Raw genomic sequence first — 19,077 nt, 5'->3', positions numbered from 1 at the left:
TTTTTAAATAAATCCTCTTCTATAATGTTATCTCGGATTTCTTACTTTCTTATTTCCAGTGTTATGACTGTGGTTTTCAGTGAAGTTTGAGTGATGATATGTTCCAACGATAAATGGGGTTTGGATGATGAGACATCCTCACAATAAATAAGTGACATGGGACAGACTCAGGAAAGAGGAAACGTACAAAAGCAGGAGAAATTGAACTGACCTGGGAGTGACTCACAGCAGAACTCACAAAGACAAACTTTCTTGGTTTCGTCATAAATAAAAAAGAAAAGAAAAAAGCAACCATTCTTCAAGAACAGACTCGGCATTTATCAAGTTCAAGAGTTCAATTTTTTGTACATGAAGTATTTAAGGCAGTTAAACATTAAGTCTATAATGATCTTTTAATCACTATAAGAATCTCAATTTCGTAGTTACATAACTGTCACTTATTAACGTGCATTAATTCACAGAACCAGTGTTACTTTTACCACATGCAGTACTACAGTACTAATTTTGGATTGTTAGTGTTATTGATTCAGTGTTTACAGTATTTAAGTAATCCACCAATTACAATAATCTCATACATGCACCTCCTGCCAACAAAAGTCTGTTGTATTAAGACGCCACATTTGATTTAGAGTGCAGCAAATCTAGAAATAATGAGTATAAATTGTGCAAAGAGATGACTTAACAGTTAGTTCATGACTAAAGATTTACTCATAAATCATTGGCTAAAAAAAAATACAAATAACTAGAACAGCTCAGTATAACAAAATTAGCTAAACAAGCAGCAAAAATAGATATAACAGGTAGTTTAAAGTAATTAACATCTACATAATAGTGTTAAGTATCACCCATCATTATATCCATTCAGAAACACATTACTGTTGATGTCGGTGAATGGGACCTTGAGCTCATCAGATGAGGCCGAGGTGGAGTCACGGCATAAAAACCCAACTTGAATCGTAATTGAAAAAATATTTTCGGCTTTCCTTGTGTGATGCATTTTTAGCCGGATCAAATGTGGGGGGAAAAAAAGTGCTGGGAACAAGCTTTTATTAGAACTCTATACTAAAAACAAATGTCACAGAATACCTCCTGGATCTGTGTGTGATGAGGGTGGGACCTCATTGCTCTGTCTGGAGAGAACTAGACTTGTCACTTTGAATTCAGTCTTGCAACTTTCAGTGGCACAGCATTCAGTGTGATCTTTATTTTTAGCTCAGGAGCTCAATGCATATATCAGCACTGTACTGCGCAAGCACTGACACCCTCTCATGCTCTCATTCACAAGAATCTCTTCATTGTGTGTGTGTGTGTGAGAGAGAGAGGAGGGGAGAGGGAGAGAGTGTGTGTGCGCACACAGGGAGGCAGGTCTTGGCTAAAGTTTATTAACTCTCTTAGCCAATGGGGCGCCTTGTGCGTTTTTCCTGCTGACCAATGGGACAGATTGAGAGGTTGGAGGTGGGTGTTGCTTAGCAACTGCAGGTAGAATCTCAGATCATGTCGGACCCATTGTTTTATCTTGCCTCCATGAGAGACATTACATGCTATGTGTTGTGATTTGTTAGTAAAAAAAATAAAAAAAAAACACCTCTGTGCAAATGCGTCACAAAGTTAACTCTATTTTTATATTGTCAAACAAAGATCACAGTGACTTTAATTGTATTTCACCCTCAGGACTGAGCACTTTTAGTTTGTCATCATGTTACAACATACATACATGTAGCTGTCATGTTTTTTTATTTTTATTTTTTATTTCATCTAATCATTTATGATCCTCTTCACAGTGTTTTCTAAACCTCCTAGGTGAGTGCTAATACACATAGCATCATTTTCTTATTTGTTTACAACGTTTAACCTGCCACACCCCCAGATACCATCACACTAACACACACACACACACTGATGCAATTGGTTATGATTCTTCTATTGTAATTCTGAATCAAGAAACCTTGACCTAAATGAAATTCAGAGCCTTTTTTTTTCTGGTAAACCCAGTGTTTGAAAACAGCCTTTAAAGAGAGACACAGACCACCACATACCAGTATAAGCATATGATCCCTCCTACAATGTTCCTGACTCCCACAAGGCAGCACGTCACAGCTGTGAACTTTTCGTCCCCTGTCTAATTAGATGACCTGATATCTTAAAGCAATATGTCACAGTGGAATAACTCGTGGAGAGCTGACAACCAGCACTGTCTGTCCTTTTGCCACTAATGGTGTCATTTGTTGGCTTTTGCTTTTCCTCTGTTAGCCTGAAAAATTAAGTGTGAAGATGGATGTGAACGTCTGATAATGCTTACTGACATGTAAACATGCTGAAAAATGAGGATTAATATTTCCGATTTTTTTTTACGTTTGTGGGTAGTTCGGTTCAATAGAGACGAGAGTTGGATAAAAGATGGAGGAGATTGAGAGGAGAAACCTGTAGACATGTAGATTTTAATTTTTCAGTCGAAAATGTGACATAAGCGAGGCTCATGAGCATTGCTTCTGCTCATCGTCCCATCCCGTGATGCTCAATGCAAATATTTAAATGGGGTTTATGGAAATTCTTTGGATGCACCCTGGATTTGGCATGTAAAGCAGGACCAACAAGTCTTTTACACCACGTTCACTTGTGTCCAGTGAATCGCCCCAAGGCAAAGGAATAGACACAAAACTATAAAATAAAATCACTGCATTAGAGCCCATAGGGGAAGATCCTTCAGATCAAAAGGCGGCCACACATAGTGATTCTGGATAAGGTAAGCCGTGATAGCTTACACTTTTACACAGACTATAGTGCTGAAATGATTAGGTAATTCTGTGATTTGTCAGTCATCAGCAAATTAATCGCCAATAGTATTGATAATTTATTGGGATTTAGTTGTTTACCGAGCAGGAGAGCTTCATTTTGAGAAATGCAGTTTTGGTACTTCCTGTTTTCCTCTAAAAACAAATTAGACATTAGGTCTTCTTAAGAGGTAAAAGTTACTGTAATATGCTTTTGTTACTATTTTATTGACTAAACAGCTGATTAATTAAGTGAATACTGAGTTTGCGACAGTAATTTTTGAGGATTCACAGATCAGATTTTATTAATATGCTGGTACGCTTACATTATTATTTGTTTTTTTATGCAAACATGCTATATTTCAAGAGTGCTCATTTTTGTCTGTTATGATCCGAGTTAACAACAAACAATTAAGGACATTGTATGTGAATATACATATTTATTTACATCATATGATTCATATGGTTATTCACATACAGAAGGAGGAGAGAGAAATCAGATATGATAATCAGATATCATGATGCCAACCACAAATATTTATATATTTGTTTGCCATCTTATTTCTCTGCCCAGCTGTTACTCCTCTTCATTTTAATCATATTTTGGGCAGAAACAATGCAAATGCCTGGCTCTCTTTATCAATACACAGCTGACTGTTGACAGGACCTTGTGCAGTGGTTATAGCGGGGGATGGGTGAGATTTACAGTTTCCTTTACCAGGTAATGTCTCCTGTTGTGAAACAATGTGACAGAAAATCAGTACAGCTGTGATGGCTCAGCAGTGTTCTTTGCCCCTCTACATTCTCCTCCAGGAGCTTATCCAAAGCCCACCTCAAATGTACTGTATGTAGCCGGTGGATGACTCATCCTCAGGAGAATGAGCTGTACAGTCAGGTAGCCTTGCAAATAAACATTTCACGATTTGCAGAGTCTACTGAAGTCCTGTGCTGACTTAAAGTCTGAACCCACAGACTGCGAACACAAACTCTGACAAACCATTTCTGTTATATTACATCTGAAAGACACACAGTGTAAAATAGCCCCCTGTGTATTTCAACACATGTAGCAGCTACGTCACTAAAACACACAACAAACGTGGCTCCACAATTTTATATTATTTTATTTTTCTGTCATTTTGTTTTATTGAGACCTCAAATTTGTCATCCATTGCAGCAATCGCCATGGAGACAGGGTTAAAGGTAGAGTATATAAGCAGTGCCGGGGAGAGACAGTTGATATTTGAACTCAGCAGCAAAACAAACGTGCCCCTCCAGAAGCTACGCCTCTCAAAATCTCGGCCGCACATTTACACGGTGGTGGAATCCAAAGCGTCGTATAGAGCAGCAGACGTGAAACAAACCTTGTAATATAAAAAGGTCAACGAGCGAGTGATGCGCAGAGTAACAACTAGACAGTTTGCTGGTCAGATACAGAGTGATATAGAAGGGTTTATGCTAAGCTAACAACAACGGTGACATTAGTTAGCATAATATTTTCAATCATGCGCCCAACCAAACCAAAACTCACCAAACTCTGCTAGCTAACTTTTGTTTTTATGCCTTTGTGGCTTTAAAACCTTTTTGCACATTGCGCGGATAAATAACGCAATACAGATTAAACAACCAGACGACAAACTGGAGGCGGCACGGTTTCCCACGGAGAGCAGACCAGCTGCAGAAAGCGATACTTACACCTCTGCTGCTATTATAGCTAACGTTACAACAACAGCATACGTATGTTGTCAAACTTGGGATTAGGTCGAACGTGGGCGAATGATTTACTGTTACTCGACTCACAAATGTGACACCAGGACCTGGCCGGCAGCTAATCATTTAGAGATCGTGAACGTTAGAAAACGAGACGGAGCAAATGGCAAAGGTAATTTTACCCAAAAGCAAACTCTACATTTGTCCGCAAGTCTCTGAGGTTTCTCCACCGTAGTTGGACTGACCTTCATGAAAATCAAGACAAATCTCAGTGCAGTGCCACATCTGTCAGGCGGTGTATTGGCAAACTAAGTTTTTAAAGATTTCACCAGCCCCAATAATCTCTGTCCCATGTACCTGTGTGCCTGTTGTTTAGATTCACCAGAAGAAGCTGATATTAGAAAAAAAAAAGGCTGAACTTGTGTAGAAAAGTGTAGCCTCTTAAAGTCTTTATCCGTCCCGACATCCTTTTAATTCTACAACTGAAGGACTTTTAATTCAAGCCCAGTCTGTCCTGTTTCAAATAAAGTTGGAGCCACTACTCATCCATGTTACACCCACACACTTGTTTTGCCTGATTAGACCTCCTCTCAGGACTGTGTGGGTGTGTACAGACTGTGCTTGATTCACATCTGCATCACTCTCCTGTTTGTTGTGCTGTGTGCCTGTTAGGAAAGTTAAACTTAACACCTTTATGGTCCTTATTAGTATGTACAAATAGTTTGGTCACCTCAGGTAACACAGCTCCTGAGTAAGAGCAGATGCATTGGTGTTTTTCAACACTAATTTCAACATTTTTTTTGGAAGTTTGTCTTCACAGAGGCAAAAGTCTCCTTGATACAGAAATATAACAAAATGAGTATGATGTAGCCATCATTTCTAATAATCATCTGCATTATATTATGTAGACTGTATTCCTCTTTCAGCCGATTCGGTTAGAGATCAACTCTAAAACACCTGCCTTGACACCAGAACCTCTCCGTCATTTCTGTTGAACGTTATGATGTCACAATATCATTAGTCTGGCCTGACGGAAGTGCGTTGCTGCGATTAGCCTCTGATTGGTCGGAACGAGCCACCCGGCGGAAGTCCCGCCTCCGTGCTGCAGTTTTCACAGTCCGCCCGGTAAAAGGAAACATCAACAAACAGCAACAGGAACCATGGATCTATTATACATCCATGTCATGAACTGAACAGAAGAAGAATTGTCCGTCAGCGGCTGCCAACCGCCGTTAAACCGAACAAAAGAATAAATATCCGTCAACAGTTGCCAACCGGCGTTACACCGCGGTCCCAAATCCAGTTTTCAACCGGCAATATTTTGCAAGCGCACCATTGCTATGGCACCGACCACAACGATTGTGACTGGTTGAAAGAATTCCAAACGGCCGGAGCGTTTTTTTCTCTGATCGCAGAATCATAGGCGGACCAGCCAGACCCTTCTTCTCTGGAGGAGGGTCTGGCGAGCGAGACTACAATATCATTGACGTTTAACCACAGAAAGTTGACTTCTGACTACCAAAATCTAATCAATTAATTCTTTAGTCCAAATTGACATTTGTGCCAAATTTTTACATTTTCTAAATGGATAGTTCAACATTTTGGCAAATTGAGCCATTGCCATAATCCCTATAGTCATAGCAGTAGGTTTGTTACCTTTAATTTTCGGTGCAAGCTGTTTTTAGAACGGTGGAGCAGAGCCGCAAGCTGCTCAGAGCTACGCTACGGAGGCTCATGGGATTTCTTGGGGTTTCCCTCATCAAACTCATCAAATACACAATCCAACAGCTCCAAAACGCTCTGGTGGACAAGTTGTGACCTGCACATTCACCACGCTATGAGATAATAACACAACGTTACCAGACAGAGTTGTTTTAGAGGTAAATTCATGCAAAACCGCTGCTGCGCGCTCCCGTCGGGGTCAGTTTTTTGGCAAGCAGTCTCTGCATTTGCCTCAAAAACAACTCCGTATGTATTTGATGAAGGAAACCAAGAAATCTCATTACCCTCCGTAGCGTAGCTCTGAGCAGCTCGCGGCTCGGCTCCGCCGTTCTAAAAATCGCTTGCACCGACAATTTAAGGTAACAAACCTACTCCTACGACTATAGGGATTGAAAATATGACACCCGAAAGTGAAGGAGGAGCTCCGTAGGGGGGAAAAAAGCTACCAAAACAGCGAAAAAGCAACTGGACTCGTATAGTTCCCCTCTAAGGTTGAGTTATGCAACTACAGGCACAAAAGGGCTTTATCACATTTAGGTTAAAGTTTGCAATGTGGCTTAAGATCATTGTGTAGTTAAGTGTTTGAGGGACCATTGTTTTCATGGTTTCAGTAACAACCGCATGGTTAAGGTCAACGCTTGTTTCTTACCTCTGAGAAGATACATCTTTGTTGCTAGCAACCTAAACATGTCAGACGTTTCCCACCACAATTTTGGGAAAACTCTGATCGGCCAATCAGTGCTCTGGCCAAGGACCAGACATCAAGAACACTGTATCCTGTCTGCAAACTCTTTAAGGCTCTAACACCCAAAATTAAGTTGACTTATGTATCCACTACATCATCACCTAACATTTTCCTTTTCCCTTCAGATATTTACTACAGATGCTACCAGACTTGAACGTAAACAACAGCTTATTGTGATTTGCAACACTCCCTGAAAAGACCGATGTCATCGTACATCATCCTTGTGAGTACAATCTTGAAAACATCTGTAAGAGTGAAGGATTTTATAAGTTTAAGGATCATCCATCCTGTCGTCAACCACTTTATTGTTTAGTTGACCCGTTAGCTGTGGTAAAGTCAGCACCTGCGTTTTCGTATGCTCACTTAATGAAATCACGTCTACCATTTTCACTAGACCGGTTCATCAGATCATTGCAAGTAAAAATAACCAAAAACATCAAATAATATGTTTTTAAAAAAAAGTATTTCTTACATTTTCAAACTTGTCAAGACCCAACCAATGCTAAATCAGGTGAAACACTATCAGACTTTGTGCAGTTCCCTATGGAGCCACAAAGAACTGTATACGCATTTGTTTTTCCTCTCTTTTTTTCCCTGCGATATGCATGGTATTCCCCCTAATGTCATTTAATAATAAAGTTGACAGCTGCTTACCAGCAGTAAAACTCCAGCTAGCTGCATCCCATCCCCTCTTGTTATGCCTGCCCCTGTTTACAGAGGATGAAGTAGCATATTGTAACCTCTTATCTTGTAACACAATGATGACCGAAGCTCTTGGCAACAAACCACCACCACCACCACCACCACCACCGTGTCCAGCAAAAGGCCACATTTTGGTGCCAGAAGATGAAGTAATTGACGAGCAAAATCGACAGGATTATCAATTTTTTTAAAAAGTCTTAATGACAACAATCTTAAACAACCGTGAAGTTCAATTAATGATAATGTCAGTTTTCATGGCAGTGTGATGGCAGCCTCATACACACCCTTTCAAATAGTGTTACCATGGATATCATAGTAGCTATATGTGGGCTGGATTTCTGCAGATGGAGCTTAATTAAATTTTGCTCCTGCCTACCTTAGCCTTTAACCTGCAAAAAAAAAAAATTGCACCAGCTTTCTATAGATGAAGAAAATCCCACTAAAAATCATCACACTCCTCAAGTGTGTGTGTGAACTTTAAGAAATCAGTCAGAAAGCACAAATAACCACACTGGTATCTCCTCCCACTTTGCACGCCTCTCCCTCAAATGCATGTGGGAGCGAGGCGTACTTCACCGCTGACACACAGAGGGCTTCTCCGTCAGATGACAGGAAACAGCACTTCCAGGCCGGAGCACCGGTTTGATAAATAACGCGTGGCTCCGGGCGCACAATGCGTCTCAAACCTTTTAAATGTGGCCCTCAGTCTTTGTCTCTCTGGCATACAAACTGTACACCGCTTTACACACACACACACACACACAGACACAGACACAGACACACATACACATGCTCTCACACGCTTTCCTTTCATACATACTGTACACAAACACTAGGTCTCTCTCCATCTCTCTCTCTCTCTCTCCAATGATTAAAAAACAATATCCAGCTTATAACTGCAAGTTAGTCAGACACCCACACTCATTTGCAGTGAAAGGCAAATGACCCTGGTGATGAGTCATTGCATTTACTCAGAGACTTGCTTTATTCAACACACTGAAATCTCTTAAGGCAGAGTGAAGCAGTGGCCATGGTGCGCCATGGTGCCTCGGAGTGAGCTCAGGTGTGTGTGTGTGTGTGTGTGTGTGTGTGTGTGTGTTGCCTTTTAGAGGAAATCAAGCAAAAATAGCACGTAATGTCATTAAAACCCAGTGAATTCAGGCTATGATTTCACAACCGCACACACATGACGGTGATTGAAAAGGGCTAATTTCTCCCGTGATATGTGGTTAACATGTGATGCATGGATGAACAGTGCTCTGTTGCATGAGTTGTTCTCCTTGATAAGAAATCCCCAAAAACCAAAGCAAATGTATTATGAGTCAGATATGTGTCACTAAGGTGTCAACAATGATTCACAAATGTTTCCAAAAGTCTGATTATGATAATCATGGCGCAAATTGTCAATAGTCGTTTCTATGTCAAGTTAATCACAGACACTTTTTGAAGTAATTGCATAAAATTGCATTTAGATTTTGTTTTGTTTTTTGGACACACCTTTTCCAAACTAGCTCAGACATATCATTGTAACATTTAGTTTGCATGGTCTGTTTGGCTTCTGGAGAGGAAGAACATGATCAGCTTGTTTCTAATGTTTTCCTGGAAGCCACCACCTACCCTGTCTGTCAACACGAGCTCAGTTTATTTGCGTCAATCCAGTTGATTGTAACTTGATTCAAATTCGCTTCATGACTAAATGGAAACTCTGTTGTGAGCTCCCTTCGCAGATTTATTCTGACTAATCCGTGGTGGCCTGAAAACCAACAAGTAAAGTTTAAAGAAAAGTCTGAAATCAAAGTAGTTGGACGATACAATTCATTTATTTGATGTTACACTCAGTAGAAATTATTATCAGGGTACAAAAATACACCAAAATCAACATAAAGGCATTTATTCAACCGCAATAATGAGCATAATAAGTGTCTAACGATTAGATGATCGGTTGATCAACAGACCAATCCTAACAAAGATTCTTACTAGGAATTGATTGTTTAATTGACCAAAATTGACAGGTTCCAGTTTCTCTGTGTATTTGAATCTTTTCAGTGTTTTGTGTGATTGTTCACTGAAAATCAAGCAATCTGAATGTATCACTGACAATGAAGTGAAAAAATAATCAACAGATTAACTGATTATCAAATAACTATCAGCTGCAGACCTGATTTAAATAGATGAATTATTACTTTAATATTCGCGAGACTTCACACAGAAAAAATACTTTTTTTTGTTTGTTTTAGTCTCTGATAAGAAGCAGCAGAGTCGTATGTGATTCAGGTGTGTGTGCGTGCGTATGTGAGTGTTTAATTGTGAGTCATGTCAATGTGCGGGCGGTAAAACAACTTTCTCCATATTTTTTGCTTGGCACAGAAAAACTTTCTAACCGAGTGATTTATTTCAGAGGCATGTAAAAGACGCAGGTGACAGATGTGGACAGAAATGGAAAAAAACAGACAATAATTTCCTGAGGCAAGAGTGAAACGTGTCCAGTCCGTCTGACCACAGCTTGTTCAAAGCTGTCTCCTTAACAACAACAACAAAAAAAAAACCTGAATGAACCTGAGACTCATTTTTGGGCATTAGGCCTGAGGGCTGCAAGTGTTATCTGGCTGCATCAAGTTTACTTTGTTTAAGAAAAGAAAGAATAGTGGAGTGTATGGGGGGAGGGAGTGTAACGGGAGTCTTTAACAGGGAGTAAAAGGGACTGAAAGGATTTTGATCCAGTGATATTATATATCTGTTCTGGTCAGGGCAGACAAAAGCACACAGCAAACCACCAGAGAGCAAAGCATGGCATGTGAATAGTATGTCTTCTTTGCAGTGTTGTACATCCAAAGGCTTTGTGTGTCTGAATTTGGCTGGTACAAGGCACAAAGGAGGCAGTTTGTTCGCCCCTGACAAGTGTGCTTTTATTTGCAGCAGCCCTTTGATGTATAGAGAAACTTTGGCTGGGATATCCCTCGCAGACAAATGCACCAGAAATCCCACTCCTTTGTATTATCCTTAACAATTCCCTCACCATTGACTGCGAAGCTTTTATTCCCTTTAAGATCTTTATTTTAAACTTTGTGCCTACTGTCTGTCTGTCAACTGTAATGGGGAATCGTGTTTGACTTTATTGTACAGGAGGTGGGGACGAGGGGGAGGGGGGCAGGTAGTCGGGGGGAGTTGAGGCCATGAAGTTCAGATATGAAAAACATCAGCAGACCATGTGACGAAGTTCGATGTTGTTTTATATGAATGAGTTATAAAACTATAAAAACAAAACCGTTAAAAAAAGTTATGTTTTCTAGTGTTTTTACAGTGCTCACCTGTGGAGAAGCTCTTTATTGGTGACAGTTTCTAATTATCTCAAACATATACATTTCTTCTGTCCAATTATGGCCACAAAATATACAAATACTATATCTGAATTGGCGTTTATCATCTCAAAATAATTTTTCTTTTCTTTTTCTTTTACTTTAAAACTGCGTCAGAAACATGTTCAGTTTCTCAAATTTACAAAATGTTGCACTGGCATCAAGAGGTTTTTTGTGTTGTAATCAAAACATCAATCAATGGAAGAGTCTGTCAAGCCTCCATCTTTCAAAGGACGATCAGAAGATAGAGATTACAGAGTAATTTCACTATTTTAGTTTCCTATAGGGGATCGAGAAAAACAAATAGGGCAAAAAAAATGTCCATTAAATAGTTGGGTTGGTGTTTCCATACCGGTGTTCTATGATCAAAAGCTACAGGTGAGATTGTTTCCACGCCTGAAAATCCATCAAACCTGAAATCATTTAAAATTTCAGAATAAGAGTCTGTTTCAAAGAAAGTTTACAAATTTATTTGAACTCTCACACACAGACACACACTTAAAGTTTCCATCCCAGGTGGCTGGACTTAAGCACCCACCCCCTCCGTCCAATCAGGAATCACCAAAACCGTTAAACAGACCGTTGCTGGGGACGCTGCTCTGATCGGAGTAGCACAGAGCAGAAGAACTATGCAGGATATTATTTACCTTATGTTTCATTTTTACCGTCATTAAACGGCTTGGGATTAATTGTGATGTTAGATAAATGACTTGTAACTTGTTAGAAGGAGAGTGGAGACTCTCTGCCGTACACACCGCTGCTGGAAACCAAACCTGCGATCAGAGCCTCGGACCCGGTGTCACAGCTCTCATCTCTGTGGCACCACGAGTCCGCGACACAAACATGTCCCGTAAATGTAAATGGCGGTTGCATGATTTGGCAGTTTGACTGACAGACGGGACATCCAACCAAAGTCATCTGAGAGTAATTTGATTGGTAGGACAGAGTTTGGCCCCTGCTCCTCACACAGACGACCTCATTTCGTCATTGATATGTCAAATCACTTATGTAATCGATTATTATCTAATACTTTGACCACATATACTCAGATTTTTATACTTTTGCCAACATTTTGCCAGAAATGAGCCACCTGGGATGGTACCTTTAATGTTTATCTATCAGCTTTGACCATCTCTCCAAACCTCCACTTGATCAAAACCACTAATTTAACCGTGGCGAGGAGGAAGTCGGCGCACTCACACGTGGGACCTGCCCGGTAAACTGTCACAGCCTTACACCGTTGTAAACGAACAGTTGGGACTTCGGTGACTCTGTGCAACAGCACTTTGACAGTTGCTGTTGAGGCAGAGCACAGTGTTACTTCCCTACACAGCTTTCGTCAGCCAGTCCAGGGATTTGAACTGCCAGCATCCAAGTCACGAGCCTCCGCCTCCTCTGCAGGCGGCTGCTGCTGCTGCTGCTGCTACTGCTGCTATCTTTTATATCAAACGACCAGTAAAAAGAGCTAAAACTCTTGACCCGTCCATTCCTGGGCGCCCACAAGTGCTTAAGCAGATAAAGATTATATTCGTCACATAGGCATTTTAGCATGGGGGTCAGAAAATAGGGCTTTTACATAAAAACATTGAAAAAACTGTTTTGTTTTAAAGCCTTAGTAATGCTGATATGAGTTTTGCAGGGTTGCTGACCTTGACTGACTGTATATTTTAAGTTGGCTTACACTGGATTTTACAGCATGGTATTTACAATGGTTGGTGGTTGTGCCAGCAATGGACACACTGACTAAATCTGCTGTCAAACTTTCCCATAAGAAGAAAAAAACCCTGTTTTTTTATGCAAAGTAATAGAAGATGTTTGTGGGCTCAGTGTCCACTTCAGAGATCAAGGCAACTTAAACACACAGTGAATATCAAGACTCACAATCTACCACCTACTGCTTCAGCTGTAAAAACAACCCCACACACAGTGTTTTGGTGTCGCGGCGGTCGTCTTTTCGGGTCATTTTTCTTGTTTAACTTCCTAGTTACTTGAAGGCAGGGTGCTATGCTAATAGGACTAAATATTAATGACCAAAGCCACCAGATCAATTGGATCAATCGCACTGCAAATAGACAGACTTCTATTACATCTTCGTTGTTTCTCCTTTCCTTGTAGAGCGCAGCAGAAAATCTGGGAAGGAGAGACAATCATGCAATGTGAACACCTCCGTCAACGTGTGTTACATATATGTGCTGCATTGAAGGTCAGTGCCTGGTACTTCTACTGTGCAATATTTGGCTGATCATAAAGGGGCTACCATTTGCAGAGTTGCCGTGCATGCAAAATTTCAGGTCACTACCACTGGGAACCAATAATGCCTTTGGCTAAGCAACAAGATGCAAATACATCTATTCAAATTCCCACCACTCCATACACATTCACGCTTACACAAACACTCACACACACACACAACAATCTCATCTCAGTGCGCCACGCTGCAGAATTAAAATACACTGCATTCATTTCAGTCATGAATAAGTCACTGTCCCTGGGCCATATTTGATCCGAGACAAGTTTGGATCCATATTCCACTGTTCCCTCTCTCTGTTTGTACGAGTAATAAAAACTTATCTGAGCTCTTCGTACGTAATTAAAATTGAAATTTTGATGTTTACCCACCATGTTGCCCAGTGATGTTTGGCAGCCTCTCGGCGGTCCAGGGGCAGGCCCAGATTACCTATCTCGCCCGGGCAGTCATAAAGCTAATGGCAGACAGGCAGCATCCGCCACTCCAGGCTGTCGAGCAGACGGAGGTTAGTCAGAGTTAGGAGATCAATGCACTTATATGTCACACCCAGAGCTCTAGATTTCCCCCCTCAGGCACTAAAGACAGAGTTTACATAGTCACCTGGTGTTATACTGATAAAAGATGGCCGGGAGAAGACGGATGACACTGTACGCGGCGGCCGAGGCCAGATGGAAACCCTCAATATCACAGCAAGCACATTCAGTTCAATTTCAGCCCGCTGAAGCACACTGGGGGCAACCCAAATATCATCCATCCTGACACTGTCCATCACACTATACATAGAACGGCGAAATTAGCACAAATGCAGCGCTCGCCATCAGTGTGAAGTATGGTGGCAGCAGGGCGATTATTTACGGGGCTGCATTACTTTCTGAGGACCTGAGCTCTGAGTCACCAGCCCGAGCCCGATAATTAATTCCACACTGTACAGAAATATTATGAAGCTTCACGTCAGGATGACAGATGTACGGCATGAAGCACATTGTCAACAGGGGTGACTGCATTAAGCTATTGTGACTCTTTGGTTAGGAATTTTTTTTTTAAGTCAATTATGTTAAATGTGAATGAATGAAGACTTTAAATAGGTGGCTGTTTCTTTTTCTTTTCTGTTTTTTCTTTTTCTTCTTACAAATACACCTTATTTGAGGATGAATTGCACAGAGATGGGGGTACAGTGGTTTGATTTACTGGTGTGTAATCGGAGTATTTGTTGTTTTCTGTCTGCTCTTTGTTTGTCCCGGAGCTCAACTTCCTGTAGATACAAGAGGTAGAGCGAGAGAGGGTGGGGAGGGGGGCGGGGAGGAGGGAGATACACTGGGATCTGACAGTAAGAGATAACCTGCCATCAGCGGGCCTTCTATTTTTAACAGCAGGTGCTAGTAACACATGACGTGGGGCCCTTGTTATCAATATTTATGGAACAAAGATTAAGACAGAGTAATGATACACACGGCCCGACTGGATCCATCCTCGCTTAATAGTTGTCATTACGGCGAGGGGGAGGAAAGTGCTGATAGACTCAAAATTTTAGGCTGGCACTCTACATTTTAGTAATGATTCCAGAGACCAGACAGGGTCCAAATGTGATTACCAGATGTAAACAGGGAAGTGTGATGACTGCAGCGTTAAAACGGCTTCAACAATAGTTTGTTTTTTGTTTCCTTTTTTTCTTAGTGATTAATTTTGTCCAGTTGTCGTTTGAGAGGGAGGAGCTGCGAGTCACTTCCAGGCTTTCATAGGCAGATTGCTGGCACATCCTCGGATTCATTCACACCGGATCCCATCTGAAAGTAAAGATAGATTCTCAGAATACAATAATAACAACAAGTGGTGAGGAGCCAACCACTGCAGAGCGATACTGTGGCTATTCCTGCCATTATTCTTACATTATAGGTCTACTCTGCCGCGTTTACTGTACCTAATGATCATCAATATCTACACCGATCTCAGTCTTTGTTTACAGACCACAAAGATCCGTAATGGAGCGCATTCATCTCCAAATTTATCCCACAGTGCAGCCCGTCGGCTACACATCTTAATAACACTCCCTCTGCCAAAATATATTCCACTCAAACACTTAAAAGTTCCAAGAGTGAGCTCAAAAGAGGTGAAGTGTCTTGGCAGACCACAGAGCAAAATGCCATGCAGTCATATGCAGCCCAGGGGGTGAAGTGATTGATCTGTGACCTCGGTCTCAGCCATAAGGTATTGTGGTGAAGAGTGCGGGGGAGGGCATACATAGTAGAAAAAGGGACGAGCATGAGTCAGTAACAGAGTCTGCGAAAAGCTGTGGGAGCAGAGGAAGTGTTAACAACATCACAAGTAGGAGCAAGTCAAGTTACCACGTCAGGAAGCAAAAAGGACTGAGAGTAGGATGATGGTAGGAAGCCCGAGAGGTGATGGGACACATACATCCCAGCCGTTTAATCATGTGAGGCGAATGAAGGCAATTGTTCATCCTCAGCATGCGTCCACGCCGAGCTGATATGTGTTACCTCTGTCTTTACGTCACTCCCTTCTTTTTTCTTCTTTTTATTAGTAGCCTGGAATGAGTAGCCATTGTGTGAAAAGCCTACATTTTCCAAAGGAGTGAGTTCAAGGATAATAAGCTATGTGTGACTCGCAGGTCCAGCACTTGTTGCTTGTGTGGCGGATGAGAAAGTACATTTTTCCTGGCAAATAATGATTATGTTATAAAAAGAAAGATTCTAATTTTATCTGATTATGCCATCTTGTGTCTTTAAGACAGAAATGTATTTACACAAACTGCACTTTTTTGGCCATTGGCTTTGCCTGAGTCAGACCAAATTAGAATCAACTTCATTTGCCAAGAAATGACTTCTTTCTTTTTTTTTTCTTTTTTTCTTTTTTTTTTAAAAGATTTTTCTTTTTTTTTCTTCAGTATTGATACGTGACACTGACAGAAGAGCACCGCCACAAAGCTGTGCATTCACAACTCCAATCAGTGCATCTATCAGTGTCTGTGTTGTGACAAAGGGACGGTGATGCCCCCACCTCCCACCTCCCCTGCTACACCCATGATTCACGCACAGAGGCAGAAGAAGGCACAAGTGTGCGCCACAGCAGCAGGTCTGAGTGGCATCGAGTTACCCACTAACACTTTGATGAGCAGCTTTTCTCTTTTTTTTCTTCCTTCTTCCTCTTCTTCCTCCTTCTTCTTCTTCTTTTTTTAATTCGGTGAGAGAAGTCCAAGGATTTGTCAGGTGGGTGCTATTGTCTCTTTGCAGACGCACGCCTCCAGTTTCCAATAACGCACCCACCCATGCTGCGTGATTTCCATAAACTATGACCAAAAAAAAAACAAAAAAACAACAACCACAAAGTCATTTCTGACACATGAATGACACTTTCTCTTACAAACACTCCAGAAAGTTTGGGGATGCTGGCAAAGAGTCAGGCAAATATCACCTATTACTCATGTTACTTAGTACATTTGGGGCTTCACTTGCAAGCACAGCGCTTCGTCACTGCATAACAATCAGATGGCTGAGTGTTGGCAGTGCAACTGATGGAATTTTACTGAAAACAGATTTCGCCTTTGAACTTCCAGATATTCCTGATCGAAAATCACCTTCCTCTGGCTGGCATCGCTCTCTGATCGTTGCTCTCAGTCTCACTCTGTGGCTCTGGAGGACGTGGATTAACTTTTTTTCTATTCCTGTTGTTTCAGTCCGAAAACAACAAACTAACTATTAAAACAAACAAACAACAACAACAAAAAAGAAAGAAAGAAGGGGGGACAAACGCGGCACTTTGACAGAATTGGACACAATGTAAGTATAAATGAGACAGAGCTATGATAGCGCGCAGACTTGGAGAGGAGGTTGGATGGAGGTGCTGATGGTGCGTGATGATGGTGATGGTGGTGGTGGTGGTGGCGGTGGGGGGGTCATTTTTGAGCAGCAACAAGTTCCTCAAGAACTTGACCGGCAGATCCTGTGGCGCTGTTAATGTGCTTGTTTGTTGTTTGGGTTTAAAAAAAGAAGGAAAAAAAAGCCGAGACCCGTGGATGCGCGTCCGTGTCCGTGTCAAAAGAAAAAAAAAACACCTAAATGACCAGTTGTGCGTGTGCGTAACGGGCCTATAATAATGGCCCTTCGCCAAGAGGGAGAGTGTGTATAACAGTGTAAAAACACCAACACGTGAATATGGAAATGTCTCAGAAGTTTTTTTTTATGTTTGTGTCACACGCGGGTCTAAAGATTTGAGGCGAAGCTGAGGCGACGACTCAGGAACTAGTAGCCCCCCATAAACTTGGACCGCCGTCGCTTATTTCAATCACGTAAGACCCCTAATGGCGTTGTCCGGGCGAGGGTGTTACGTATATGTGAACAAGCTTTTTCTGACAACGCAGGCTTGTTGATATTTGTCTTTTTACTGTAGAGCCACCAAGGTGTTGCCTAAGAGAGTTTAAGCACGCCGATATTGCAAAGGGTTATTAGATTCATAAGTCAGCGAAGTGGTGGGCGATCTACTGAGCACAGCAGAAGTTCTCATATGATGACTTCAAACAAGACACATTACCTACCAGCATCTGTTGGAGTGAGTGGATATTAAGACACTTGTATCTCCAGGACAGCGTAGGGGGAGAAAAAAAATGGTAAGTAGCAATGGAAAACACGGAGCATATAAGGGATGATTAGCAGTAAATAGTCGTGCTTGCTGTTTAGTCTGGCAACGCATTGCTGGAAGGGTTGGACTACTGTGGCTACTTGAGAAACTCAGTATCGAGACCCATGTCTGATGAGGGCTGATGTTGACAGAGCTTGTGTGGGGGGAAAAAAAGAGGCTGTGTGGTGTTTCTCGGCTGAGGATATGCCGGTACAGTGAGAGAGGTAAGGAAATATTACATTGTGTCTGCGCGCAGTGTGTGGATGTGATGTAGGATAAAGGCTGTTGGAGGCTGGAGTGTGTGTTTGCCACTGAGAGACAGGGCTCTCTATATATTCCACGCGTGCATGTATGTATGTATATGTATGTATGTTCTTTATGAGTCTGTGTGGAATGAGATTAAGATTAAGAATAATAAAAAAGCAACATGTGCCACTTTACCTGTGACATTATAGGAACAATAGGGATCCGTATCAGCGGTGCCAGTTGTAATTAGACATGAGAGTGGAGCCTTTTTTTTTTTTTTTTTTTTTTTTTGGAGGCGACTGTAGCTCCTACTGTTCACTGAATTGAACCGGCATTTGTGATATAGGTGCTGTTATGTGGAAGGAAATGTCCGACTAACATGTGATCAAATATTAACAGAAGCTGCTTTGGCAAAGAAGGGGGGAAAATACACGTGACAAGACGCGGGGAAGCAGCAGAGTAAAAAAAAAAAAAAAAAAGGAAAGGAGAAAAAAAACTGTTTAAAGTGGGCACTCAAAGAAAAGTAGTATATAGATATTTTGTCGGCCCCTCATAGTTACCCTGGCTGTGTTATGCTTTCAGCACGTTGGACAGAGGCACCGGAGTCGTGCATGGACTAAAACGCCGAGTGGACGCCAACTCTCTTTCTCTCTTTTCCCAGCCCCCCTTTGCCAAACCTGGGATTGTTTTTTCAACTTTTGGTAAGCTTATTCTGAGGGAGCCTGTGGTCTGTAAACGGAAAATTTAAACGGGATTTTAAAGAGGAAGGAGGAAAAAAAACAGGAATTTTATTTTAAAAAAGGAAAGAGAGAAAAAAAAACCCATAACAGGATAAAAAAGGGGGGAGAGGAAAGAACAAAAAAGGAAAAACAGAAAAGAAAAGCGAGTGCCATTGAGAGCTCGTGCTTTGAGATGGGGTTTTTCTTTTTGGTAGAGGCACATGTGAAA

At 41.4% G+C, this 19,077-nt stretch overlaps 1 protein-coding gene across 4 annotated transcripts in view; it reads left to right on the top strand.

Annotated features, from left to right (window-relative positions):
* The first annotated feature begins 7,052 nt into the window (after positions 1-7,052).
* Positions 7,053-19,077, top strand: part of bdnf (brain-derived neurotrophic factor) — a 26,452-nt gene continuing 14,427 nt past the window's right edge. Inside the window, exons 1-2 of one of the 4 annotated variants that reach the window (XM_085759011.1) lie at positions 7,053-7,168; positions 13,119-13,206. In XM_085759011.1, coding sequence (XP_085615137.1) covers positions 13,153-13,206 — 54 coding nt within the window. In that variant the 5' untranslated portion in view covers positions 7,053-7,168; positions 13,119-13,152. Of the gene's footprint in view, positions 7,169-13,118; positions 13,207-17,533; positions 18,108-18,660; positions 18,831-19,064 lie in introns of those variants that run through there. The other 3 variants (XM_085759033.1, XM_085759025.1, XM_085759018.1) reach the window with 3 other exon arrangements.

The sequence above is a fragment of the Trachurus japonicus genome, chromosome 3 (genome assembly GCF_045865225.1).
Source record: "Trachurus japonicus isolate A0001 chromosome 3, Traja_1.0".
Taxonomy (NCBI): domain Eukaryota; kingdom Metazoa; phylum Chordata; class Actinopteri; order Carangiformes; family Carangidae; genus Trachurus; species Trachurus japonicus.
This window is presented reverse-complemented; position numbering and strand designations above follow the sequence as displayed.